The sequence below is a fragment of the Ambystoma mexicanum genome, chromosome 6p (genome assembly GCF_040938575.1).
Source record: "Ambystoma mexicanum isolate Mex_15411 chromosome 6p, UKY_AmexF1_1, whole genome shotgun sequence".
Taxonomy (NCBI): domain Eukaryota; kingdom Metazoa; phylum Chordata; class Amphibia; order Caudata; family Ambystomatidae; genus Ambystoma; species Ambystoma mexicanum.
The window spans coordinates 486,940,833-486,953,054 of NC_090935.1; the positions used below are offsets into that span (position 1 = coordinate 486,940,833).

At 48.5% G+C, this 12,222-nt stretch overlaps 1 protein-coding gene across 3 annotated transcripts in view; it reads left to right on the plus strand.

The window, feature by feature from the left end:
- Window positions 1–12,222, plus strand: part of DDX4 (DEAD-box helicase 4) — a 1,871,246-nt gene that overhangs the window by 1,090,538 nt on the left and 768,486 nt on the right. For all 3 annotated transcript variants that reach the window (XM_069627287.1, XM_069627289.1, XM_069627288.1), the window contains exon 13: window positions 9,170–9,312. In XM_069627287.1, the coding sequence (XP_069483388.1) occupies window positions 9,170–9,312 (143 nt within the window). The remainder of the gene's footprint in view (window positions 1–9,169; window positions 9,313–12,222) is intronic.

A 12,222-nucleotide genomic window follows, 5' to 3' on the forward strand; every position in this document is an offset into this window, starting at 1 on the left:
TTCCCTCCTTTGCCACTGCTAATCCGGCTCGTCAACCAGCTCAAGAGGTCACGGTGCAGGATGATCCTCGTCGCACCTGCGTGGCCGAGGCAGATATGGTTCCCGGACCTTCTGGTCTTGTCAGCGTCCCCGCCAATCAAGCTGCCGGTGGACGCGGATCTACTCTCCAGGGAAGGAGGCGCCATCCTCCACCACGACCCGAAATCGCTGAACTTGCAGGCCTGGCTCCTGCAGCGCTAGAGTTTGGAGGATACGACATACCGGCCGACTGCAGAGAGGTTCTTGCAAAGGCCAGGGCGTCCTCGACTCTTAAATGCTACGGACACAAATGGAAGAGGTTCTCTGTCTGGTGCCACGCACAGAAGATTAACCCTCTACGGATTACGGCTCCCCAGGTACTGCCGTACCTGCTGACGCTGGCCAAAGCTGGACTGGCACACGCGTCCATCAAGATTCATCTTGCTGCGATCTCCCGATTGACTAGAACCACGTGCCGGTCGTCCCTGTGGTCTCATCGTCTGTTGAAAGAGTTCATGAAGGGACTGTTCAGATCGTTCCCGCCGGTGAAGGCGCCGGCCCCGGCGTGGGAGCTCAACGTGGTGCTGACCAAGCTCATGGGACCTCCGTTCGAGCCTCTGCACTCGGCCCCGTTGAAGTTTCTGTCATGGAAAACAGCGTTTCTTGTGGCCATCACCTCCGCACGACGGGTGGGAGAGATCCAGGCCCTTTCCTGCAAGGCCCCGTACTTGACTTTTCACGACACGAGGGTAGTGCTCAGGACGCACCCCTCCTTCATGCCCAAGGTACCGTCGGACTTCCATCTCAACGAACCCTTGGTGTTGCCTGTGTTCTTCCCGTCGCCTTCGTCGCTGGCTGAGAGGACTTTGCACTCGCTGGATGTGGCTAGAGCGCTGAAGTTCTACGTGGACTGCACGAAGTGTTTACGGAAGACGTCACAACTCTTTGTGAACTTTGGACCTGTCAATCAGGGGAAGGCTCTCTCGAAGGCTTCCATTTCCAGATGGCTCTCCGGCTGTATCATGTACTGTCATCGGTTGGCAAACCGACCGGTGCCTGGCCGTCCGAGAGCCCATTCCACCAGAGCGATCGCAGCTACCACGGCGTTCCTTTCTGGTGTGCCCCTGCTGGACATATGCAGGGCTGCTACGTGGAGGTCGACGCACACCTTCACGAAATTCTACTGCGTCGATCGGGATTCCAGGGAGGAGTCCAGGGTCGGCCAAGCAGTGCTGCGCAACCTGTTCGCCTGAGGTGAGCCTGGTGAGGAGGTAAGATGCTTAATGTTGAGTTTGATGTAATGCTTAATGTTGAGCCTTTGCCACCTCCCGTGGTTGCATGTGTGTACTGCTATGTATTCTGTATTCCTGAGCATGTGAATCCATGCCAGACCCCATGCTGGAGAAGGAACAAGTTACTTACCTGTAACTGTTGTTCTCCAGCATGGGTCTGGCATGGATTCACATGCGAACCCTCCCGCCTACCCCCCTGCGGCTCTTCACTTGGTCATACTGCCACTTCACGTGCTTCCAAATCTGAAGATCGCTGCCAGAGGCGGTGCTTAGGTAGAGGGCAGTCATTGGCTGTGGTCCGTATGACGCAGAGACCAGTGATTGGTTATTACTACGAAAGACAGATCAGAAACGAAACTGATACTGGTTTTTATCTTTACCGAGGATTCCCAGCCTGACGACAGGGAATATTCATGAGCATATGAATCCATGCCAGACCCATGCTGGAGAACAACAGTTACAGGTAAGTAACTTGTTCCTTATACAGGAATATACTCTTAAACACACCGACAACACTTCCTAAGAAGATTGTGAACAAGTTAGGCAAGGCAGTACTTTAGCATGTATAATGCTGAGGTGAAATCTGAGCAAAATGGCACTTCACAAGTTTAAAAAGATTGAAGGAAAAGGTGGTTAAGTTAGGTGCACCAACACATTTCTAGGTGAGAAGCAATCTAGAGAAGGCAGTTGTAACAGATTTAGCCAGAGTCAATAGGCCTGTGCCAGAGTCAATGTTACAAGGCAAAGTGCTCTTGTAGCTGCAGTCAAGTCTTTGTTAAACGATTCGAAAAGGTGGTTGCAGAAGTTGAAAGACAATGTTCGACGATAGGGGCGGCCAACCCAGTAGGTAGGTAAAGGATTTAAAACACCTTTAGCAGTACCAAACGAAAAGGGAGGCCTGGCGGAACAATGTACCTTAAAATGTAGAAGAGGCTCCTGTGGTGGTGGTAGTTCCTGGCAGTTCGGGAGATCCAGCAGAGGAAGAGAGGCTTTCGTCGTGGAGGAAGGTTCGAGTTACTGCACTGCCCAGGGATGAAACCAGCCGTGGTGCTGCCATACGAAATCAAAGGTACGCTCTTTTAAATCGCGGTCCGGGTGGACGGGTGCCTGGCTATCCGGTCTCCTAATACTTGGCACCAGCGATTCGACAAAGGCAGGTCCTGGAAGGCGATTGGCGAACTGGTTGGCCCCACCAGCTCAAGGGAAGAAGACTCTTGCAAGCGAAGATCTTCTCGAGTCGTTGGAGAAAAGTGGTGAGGATCTGCAGCAGGGCTTCGCCGGTGGTTGTCGTTGCAGATGTCTTTTGCTTCTCTCCTCTTCGCTTCTTAGTTCGTGGCAACGTCTTGTCCTCCAGTCCTCAGGACCCTGCTTTTATGCAGCAAGAGCCCCATTCATACAGCTTAGCTGTCACTCGCACAGTGGGGTGGGTCTCCTGGTGGGAGAACCCCCCCACCCTATCAGGGCAGAGTGCAACATGGGTTGCTGAGGCAACCCTGTCCAGGGGTCCTGCTCTCCCTCCCACACAATGGATTCACCCCAGACTCGGTGGCGCCGAAAGGAGGGCTTCTTGGCAGAAGCCCGCCAAAAGGACGAACAAAGGATCCCTGACCTGGGTTGGGATCTTAGAGAAAGACACGAGAGAATTTATATTAACGTTCTGGCAAATAAAACCTACCGGAGTAAAGTTAATATAAAAATAAACCGGCAGTATGTTAGAGGCTGTCAGTAAATGTGGTAGCCTCGAACAATGGGAAAATCCCATAGGAAAATATTTGCTGTTGAATATTTTTGGTAGTATCTACTGCCACCAGCCAGAAACTTTCGAGAGAGGGACTGTACGGTACCCTTTCGAAAATGAACATAAGGGGAAAACGATTAACCCTTTTCAGTACCTCCATATTAAGATGGGTTGTACTGGTTTTGTTCATAAAGAGTAACTAGTAAAGTCAATTTCGACTTTACATGCCCTTGGAGACAGTGAGTCCCAGGGTAAGGAGGCTGTTTGGGGATCGCTACGACACCCCTGTGTCACTGCACGGAGGGTGCTGTGTAACACATGTGGATAAAGATGGTTCCTATGAGGGTGAGATAAACCCCATAGACATTAAACACAATAAATAGCCTAGAACACACTTAGCAAATATGCCTAAGAGTGGGAAAGAGTCTCATTCTTAGCAGGAAAAAAAACAACCCTTCAAATCCAGCAAAGCTGCTGGGGGACTCTATAGGTAAGGGAAATTAGCCATAGAATGAGAATTCTCCCAGCTCTGTGTAGTACAGGCTTGTACCAAAGGTGAAATTGTACTGTCACTTGTAATCTTAATTGTGTGTAGTGTTCCCAAAGGGTACTGCATATTATTCTGTCTAACACTCAAGTTGTGCTCAGTAAATCTACAATGGCAAATATATACAGTTCTAAGTGGTACCACAATTATCAGATTTTATTAAAGTGCATCACCTGTACTCTGGTTAAATGTCACACATCACTCAACAAAGGTAACCAACTATAGACATAGGGGGAAAGCAGCTGGTTAGAACAATTGGCAGAATACTGGCCTCTACCATCAAACAGTTCTGTGTGGCGATTTCTCCCCCCCCCCCCCCACCTGCGCAACCTGTAAAATAGATATATCACAAGGCGAGTCCATTTATTTTTCTGCAAGTCTGATTTCCTTCTATAATGTTTCTACCACCCCAAAGTACCTGGAATAGCAGAGTTCCTCGAGGAGGCGTCGAGGCATCCTTCTTGAGTGACTCCCTTTTAAAGTAGGAGCCACGGATCGTCGATGGGCCTCAGAAAGTGAACTCGGCGTCGAGAATCCTCGATGGAAGTTCGGTGGCTGTTGGGGAGAATTCTCATTTAATGGCTAATTTCCCTTACCTAGTGAGTCCCTCAGCAGCTTTGCTGGATTTCTGGAGTTTATTTTCCACCTGGTAAGAGGGTACCCTTCTTTTCTCCACTCTTGATGTTATTTTGACTTGTGTATTTTATCTGTTTTTGTGATTGTGGACTCTGGAGTACACCACTTCAGTAGCCACCTTCTTTTGTGTGTTAAACAGCACCTTCCGTGCCGTGACACAGGCTTGTCTTTTCAACTTCCCACCGACCCCATTTCTGAGGCTGACTACTGTCCCCCAGAAAAGGGTGAAGTTGCATTAACTTTACTTAGTCATTTTAATCACAGATCCAGTACACCCCATCTTACATGGAGTACTGGAAAGGGTTAATCCTTAGCCTTTTTTTATCTGTACCTCCTAGAGCATTGTTTCGCTCTTTTAACATTTAGACTTGGCTGGTGGCAGTGGTATATACCTTAACTTTCTACCGCGATTATACTATATAAACGTGGTATTGTTTTAGGCTATTATATTAGCCTCGAACTTAAACCCACTTGACCACATACTTTTTCTTTTAGCTCTGGTCGCGGTTATTCACCATTTCTTTTTGTTAAAGTACTTCTTGTGTTTTACTTTGCGCGGCAAACAAGGTTTGCCTTCTTTGTTCACTGTCTTTTGGCGGGCTTCTGCCAAGAAGCCCTCCTCTAGGCGCCTGGGTGTCTAGGTGGGCCGAATGTTAGGGAGGAGTGTCACACTTTGCCATGATTGGCTGAGGCGGTTGTCCGGGCCGGACAACCCCCCTGCTGTGTGATTGACAGCCAGGCTGTCTGAATGGGGGATTTTCGCATAAAAGGCAGGTCTCTTGGGCTAGAAGTCAGTCGCCACTGGAACTACAAGGAACCGAAGAGAAGCAGAGAAGAAGTCTATTGCTGCAACTATCCCGTCCCGGTGAAGCCCTGCTGCAGTCCTGAGCTATCTACCCTTCAACGACCAGAGATGATCCAGTCTGGAGTCTTCTTCCCTTGAGCTTGGTGGGGATAACCAGCTCATCTTCTACAGCCAGAGGACCCTCTTTGTGGTCGAAATCGCTGCACACTGCTAAGTGGGCCAGATGACCAACTGAAGAGCCTCTCCTGTTTTTTTAAAAGAGCGCACCTTTTATTCACTGTCGCTGCTGCCGCCTTCATCCCTGTGTGGTGCAGACCCCTCCAGACGTCGTCCTTTGGATCGAAGCTCCAGGAACCGAGCGTCTGCAGGAAAACTACCAGGAACAACTGGCATTGCACAGGCTTCTTCATTGTATAAGGTACTGTGTTCTGCTCGAGGAATTAGGGTGAATCCCTTTTCTTCGCCTCCAAGGTTTGCCCTGGTCTTCCCTCCTCCTTATAACTTTTGCTTCCCTGACAATATCGAAGTACTCCTGGCTATATTGAATCGTGAACTATCCGACTGTGTGATCCTCGACAACAGGTACCCGGTTCCACTTGACACTGGCTCCAGAGTGTTCTCTGGTTCTGTCTGCCTTGACAAAAGTATTTCCTATGATTTTTGCCCCAACTCTCTCTGGGTATCTCAGGCGCTAAGTGTGTTTTTGCCCCGGTAACGTTTCTTGCCGCGGATACGCGTTTCTTTAGTAAGACCGAACTGTCATTACTGTCAAAAAGTGATCGCAAGTGTATTCCCGGTAACGTCTCTTGTTTCGCAACACTGGTCCGCTAAAACACAGGGTACTTACCTTGAAGTATACCGTACAAAGTGAATTGGTTAGTGATAGTGTATTTTACGTGTGGTCTTTGAATTAATAGAAGTGTTTTGTTTATAACAAATGGTTTTAAATAAATGTACTCATGTTTTTTACCTGAAACCTTGAGTCAGTGTTTGCTTGAGGCCTTTTTTGTAATCTCTGGTACTGCTCATATACACTTGAGATAAACCTGGCCGCTCCGCTAGTGATACCACTTTAACATAGCAGTACAGGCTTGTACCAAAGGTTAAACTTGTATTGCCACCTGTAGTCTTAATTGTGTGTAGTGGTCCCTAAGGGCACTGCACAGGATTCTGCCTAACAGTGGCGTCTCGGCAGCAGCTTCGATCCTGACGGTGCTCTTCGATGACGTCCTGCAAGGATGAGGCATGCAGGCCACCTCAATGTCGATAGTTCTGGACCGCAAAGAGTTTGTGATATGTGGCCCAGCAAGGGCATGGAGTCGTCGGGCGTCTCTACGGTCTTCGGGTGGCGGGAAACCCACCGGCAGATGCTCCTCAGCGCGTCGACGGCCTGACCTTCTCCGGTGGGATAAAGCGGGCGGCAGTGCGAACGAGCGCGTCCGTGTATCAAGAAGTCTTAGGCAAAGAAGTGTCCGGCTCCGGTCGATGGCACGGCATCAAGCGGTCCCTGCTTCTGGGCAACATGGCTTGGATGTGCCTCCAGCGGTTACATCAAACTTGCAAACGATGGTCGATGACGGTGGACGGAATGTCCGATGCTTATCTTTGTCCTCTTCGGCGGTCCCAGTTTCGGTCGGCAGCCTTTCGAGGGTCTGACTTCCAGGGAGCTTCGGCAAAGGTTAGCAGTGCCCGATGGTCCCTCGGAGCATGGGAAGAGGGCGCCTAACCAGGTCCCCTCTCGGATCAGTCCTCGATGAACTCTACAGCTTTCGGATCGGGTCGAAGCAAATGCAGCACCAAATCTTCCAGCTGGGCTTCAAGGATAAGCGTCAGTTTTAACTTGAGCTTCTGAACGATGTCTAGCAGTGAGAGGCCCCTTATATACTAGTTTATCTCCCATTCATTCTGCTGGGTCACACTCGGGCAACCAATCACTCGGAAGAGCATTTAGGCCATACTCCTCCTTCTGACACTCGCAACAAGGAATGTGTATTGGGACAAGTACCCAGCCATTCAACACTACACAATGCATTCATATCAGTTTTGGGCATGGCTGTCTCATTCATTGTGTCAAACACCAGAAACCAGACCTCCACAACAAGAAGTGCATATTGGTCACACACTCAATTCACCCAGGTCCCACCCACTGGGTGTACCCACAACATAGTCACTGGGAAGGCCCCAGCCAGTCTGGCCTGGACTTCACAATACCACCATATATGGAACTTCCACTCAACAGCCAGTCAGGGGAAAGGGACGGAGTCGGGTCTTCCCCGGACTTTGGGAAAACAAGGTAACCGGCAATAGAAAGCGAGAGGCCACAGGGGCCATCTTGTTTCCTATCAGGAATCAACTGATTCCAATGGCAGGGCCTGGGTATCCCAAAATGGAGGATACTCGGAGCACCTGTCAAATTCAGCATGTAGCTGCCACCAGCCCATACCCTGGTCTATGGGCCACATACAGGTGCCCAAAAAAAGATAATATACACAAGGGGTACAGGGTTGTACCCCCACCCTTGGGTGCCATAAGGGTATCCCATGGGTCTGTACACCAAACCAAAAACAGGAAGAGCTGCACTGCCATGAGTCCCACATGTACTCCTGGGCAGAAAACAATACAGAACACACATGAAAAAGGACTACAGGACAAGGACAGGGAGGCCCTGTCCCTCCAATGCATTTCCAGCATCACACTGTCCCTGGGGGTTGCAAAAGTGTCTATTGTGTACCTTTGCTAATGCATGCCTCTTGTGGTCCCCAGTGGGGTGCCGCTAGACCGCTGTGCTCCCAGACACCAGTACTCTAGTGTTCGGGGAGGGGGGGGTCCTCGCCGGCTGTACCGCACTCCTTTGGGTCTCGCCTCCCTGTTGCCTGGGCCTCGGATGTGATTCCCCGGTGCCTTTTCTCCTCCAGCAGGCCTTCTCCCCTCTTCTGCTGCATCTCGGCTCCGGCCTGTGCGCCGGGGCCATCCTATATCCCCTGGAGCCCTCGCCTCCTCTCCCGGTGACACTGTCTCTGTGCGGCCACCAAAGCTGCACCCTCTCTCCTCCGCTGCATGGGGCTATTCCTCCCGGACACGCCGGGCCCCCTCATCTCCTACTCTTAACCTGCAGGGCCTCAGCTGGTGTCCTATTTGTCCTCGGCCCCCACTGGGGTGCTCCTCTCCTTGTCAGTCGCCTTGTCCTGGGGGACACTGCTCTGCCCGTTGGGTCGCTACTTTCCCTGAGTTGGATTGCCTGTTCGCTTCTCTGCACCCAGCTGATCTCCTTGGCCCTGTAGCCTCTTCCTTCTTGGTGGGGGTGGCCACTTTCACCCTTGACTCTGACGCTCTCCGTTCTCTGCCCGCTGTTCCTTGTTCCGACTTCCTGCCGTCCCGGGTTGTCTTCGGTTTGTCCTCTGCTGCCTCTGTGGGGAGCCATCCTCACCTCCGTTCACTCCTCTGCTTCTTCGGAGGTGGCACCTGCCGGACTGGTTTTTCTCCTCCCCACCGGGCGCCCCGTCCCCTTGGCCTCTTTCTCTCTCCTTGGGCTAATTCCTGTGTGGGCACTCGAGCAAGCAGGGAGGCTCCTGCCTCAGCTCTGGTCACCCCGATACCGTGTCTCCATCGGGGTATTGCGATTTCTGCCCTATTCGAACCGCTCGTATTCCCCCTGGACTCTGCCCCTTTTCTTTGCAGGACCCTCGGCTTGCTATGCAGCTTCCCGGGTCTCGCGCTGGCCCCTCTACTTCTCCCACTGTTGCAGGTGTAAGCCCTCCGTACTCTCCGTATGAGCTCATGTTTCTCCGGCGGTGACCGCATGTATTTTATCTGCTGCGCGGCTCCTGTTAACGCTTATACGGGGTGGTGGGTCTGCTTTTAACTGCTGAAGGGCTCAGGAGCGCCGTTGACAAGTCTATCTCGTGTTGGCAGTCATCTTGAAGTCCTCAAATTGTTTAATATTCTTTATAAGTTACTATGGAATGCCAGTTATACCATGATTGCAAGGGCAGACTTGATCTCTGTGTACATTGGTCAAATGTGATTTGTGCTTTTGAGACTGCACATAATGGATCTGCATAGCTTATTGAGCAGATGTGTTTACAAATGAATGGTTTCTTGATCTCCAACATTAAATCCTATTTTGTTTTAAGCTGCCAGGGTGACATACGTGCCTCCTCCTCCTCCTGATACTGAAGATGGCATATTTGCTCATTATCAAACTGGAATTAACTTTGATAAGTACGATGACATCCTTACTAACGTTACAGGACCTAAACCACCACCGGCAATACTGGTGAGTGCTATTTGTGCTGCTCCTCAAAAACAGTCTAGTTCTTGGATATTTTCTCTTGTATTTCCATTGATCAATAATATATGTAAGGGGAACTTGAAACATTTATTTTTAGATTTGCTGAAGTAGGTTTCTGGTAATCTATTAAATCAACACAATGTATTTTTCAAGCAAAGGCAATTAAGCTATGATAACACTTTAATTGGTTAGTGTTTTTCATACCAATTGTGGTAGCACTTTTACTGAATTTCTTTTTTTATCTGGTTGGAAAATGTGCACTCCCCACTAGCCAATGGCTAGTGATGTTTTGTTCTTGATGAGTAAGGAATGGTGTGCTGTTTTGTATAATATTTAGGTGGCAATTGACATTCTTAGGGATGGCTAGTATCTTGCAACTTGGATTTCTGCACCCTGGTTTAATTGCATATCACGTAGGCTATTTTGGTAGGTTTAAACATTTGACTCCAGTTTATTAAAGTGAGGGATTATCGAAAAACATGTGATTACTGATCAATTCTGAAGAATAAAACTCACACGATCTACAAGGAACAAACTATTTGACCCCTTGTAGATGCGGAATGCCCACGACTGCACCGAAATGGGCAAGAGCTTGATCAAAAAAACCAACACTGAAAATTCAACTGGGCACTAGGGTACAAACCAACTATCTGCTAGCAATCTTGCTGAACACCAAATCAGACGCCAAGCACTCTTTCTGAGGGGCCGACATGTGTCCCTGCTCAAGAACAATACGGTGGGTATGTCAGAATATTTCCAAAGGCAAATCAATGAACAGGACTGGCACTGATTGATGCCAGAAGAAATCCTGAAAGTGGCCTCCACTTTGGGCATATCACAAAACTTGAAACTTCAATTAATTGCCTTAGTTAAGCTCTAAAATCTGACCTGCTCGGAAAGCTGTGGACAAATGAAGAAAACTTCACAAAGATTGAAGGTGTATACAAACACTCTGGACATATCAGGAAATCCTAATAAGACAAGCAGGTGTGGGTGGGGTTGGTGTGGTCATGGATATAAAGAAATAAAAAAACAGTAGCTTACAGACAACTCCTCAACACATAGTGTTTTTGTTGATGAACCCATTGTGAAGTAGAGAACTCCTAGAACAAATCATGAATCTATCTCTACCAGTATTGATGGATGTATTTGAAGCCTTATACCAGTCAATCCAATTCCTGGGACATCCTACTTAATGTGTAAGATTCATACACTGGTTTATCTATGCCTGTTTATCATCTTTGGCATCAACACATTAACCAAAGTCATATCTGAATACATAGTCTATCTTGAAACCTCTGGTAGTGGCCAGAAGACTTTTTCAGTTCACAACACACTTACTCTGTAGGATTATAGAGTGTTTCTAATGGACTGTATCCTCCCATGGATTCTACATCTTGGATAGAACCTGCAGCAGCAGATTTCAGAAATGTTTTGCCACCAGGGAGGAGCCTTCAACATTTGCATCGAGGCCCCTTGGCGTGATTTCCATCAAAGCGGTATTTGCCGTCCATGTCTATATATCGCCTGCTCTTTTCCGTGAGGGGGTCAGAAATGTGAGGCAGACAACTTTGTGAAGGTTTTATGTTATTTTTATTAAACTTAAAAAGATTTGATTAACGCCACAATATCCCCATCCTAACCAGGATTTCCCTACCTATAACATAAGCTAATGCAAACACTTTAACAACAGGATTCTGTCCTTCACACTTGTACATATAATAAACTAAACAAGGCAATGCATAGTAGCCTAAACATAACAAAACAAACAGTTGTCTGCAAGACCTGGAAATTGTTCTTCTTTGTGATCTGGTTGAATTTCCCTTCCCCAGATTCAATCAGGATTTCAGTCAATAGTTCAAAAGAATAAATAATTCTGGTATAATCAAAAGTTCAAATAGAGACCCTCGTCCGCCAGTAAGTCTGACACAGTTGACAGGGTAGTATAGTTCAGTGGCAACGTGCTTCAGACAACGCAGAGCAACACGGGTTTGATCCCCGGGTCCGTGCTTAGAAACCTCGTCAGTATTAAGCACGTTATAAAAAAAAAACAATCGTAACTACCCTTTAGCAACTAAAAGGTGTACTTCCACAGTGCATCAATATCAACAAAATACTTGTGTCGGGTTGATTCTGCAACAGTTCATAATCTACTTTAAAAGCTGCATTTGGTTGCAGCGCCAGGCTCCTCAAATCAGTTGATCTGAGGCACCTGCGCTGGCACACCTGAGACAAGCCCCGTCTTCCCCAGTCATCACCTGAATCGATATGTTGTTTTCTTCCTCCTGTAAACCCTGCCCTTCAGGCATTCTGTTTGTACATGTTCTTGAAACCTTGTGAGGTATAACATACTGTGTGATTGTGTGCTTGGCCTCTGCTCCGTGTTAATAGCTGTACATTTCACTGTATTCCATCCTCTGACGGAAGCTGCAGCATTTGTCCTTGCCGCTTCCGCTAACTAGACTGACCTTGATACATGCAAAGTAAGTTTGTAGTACACAGTTCACTTTATAAGAAAGCCACCCCCCCTGTGTTGAGTCCATAGCCCCACAGATCTCGACTTTTGAGATGGGGGTGGGCGGGGGGGGTCTCTGCAGGACTGGACATTCCCCCCCCTCAAAATCTAAAGAGGCTTGCATCCATCCACAAATATGCCAAAGAGAAATTAGACACCTCGGCTTTTGCCTTGGAGACAATCTCGCCACCCATCAAAAGCCATGCAACTCGCTAGTGGCACAACACATGAGGAATCCGCAAAAGCCAAAACCATCACAAGGAAGCATGGTCAATTTCAGACCCTCGATCAGGGTCTGGAATCTAACAGGGCAGTTGTAGAGACAAGGGAACCACATAACTCACATCCCTCTAATAAAGCTCTTCCTGTATGAAGCACCA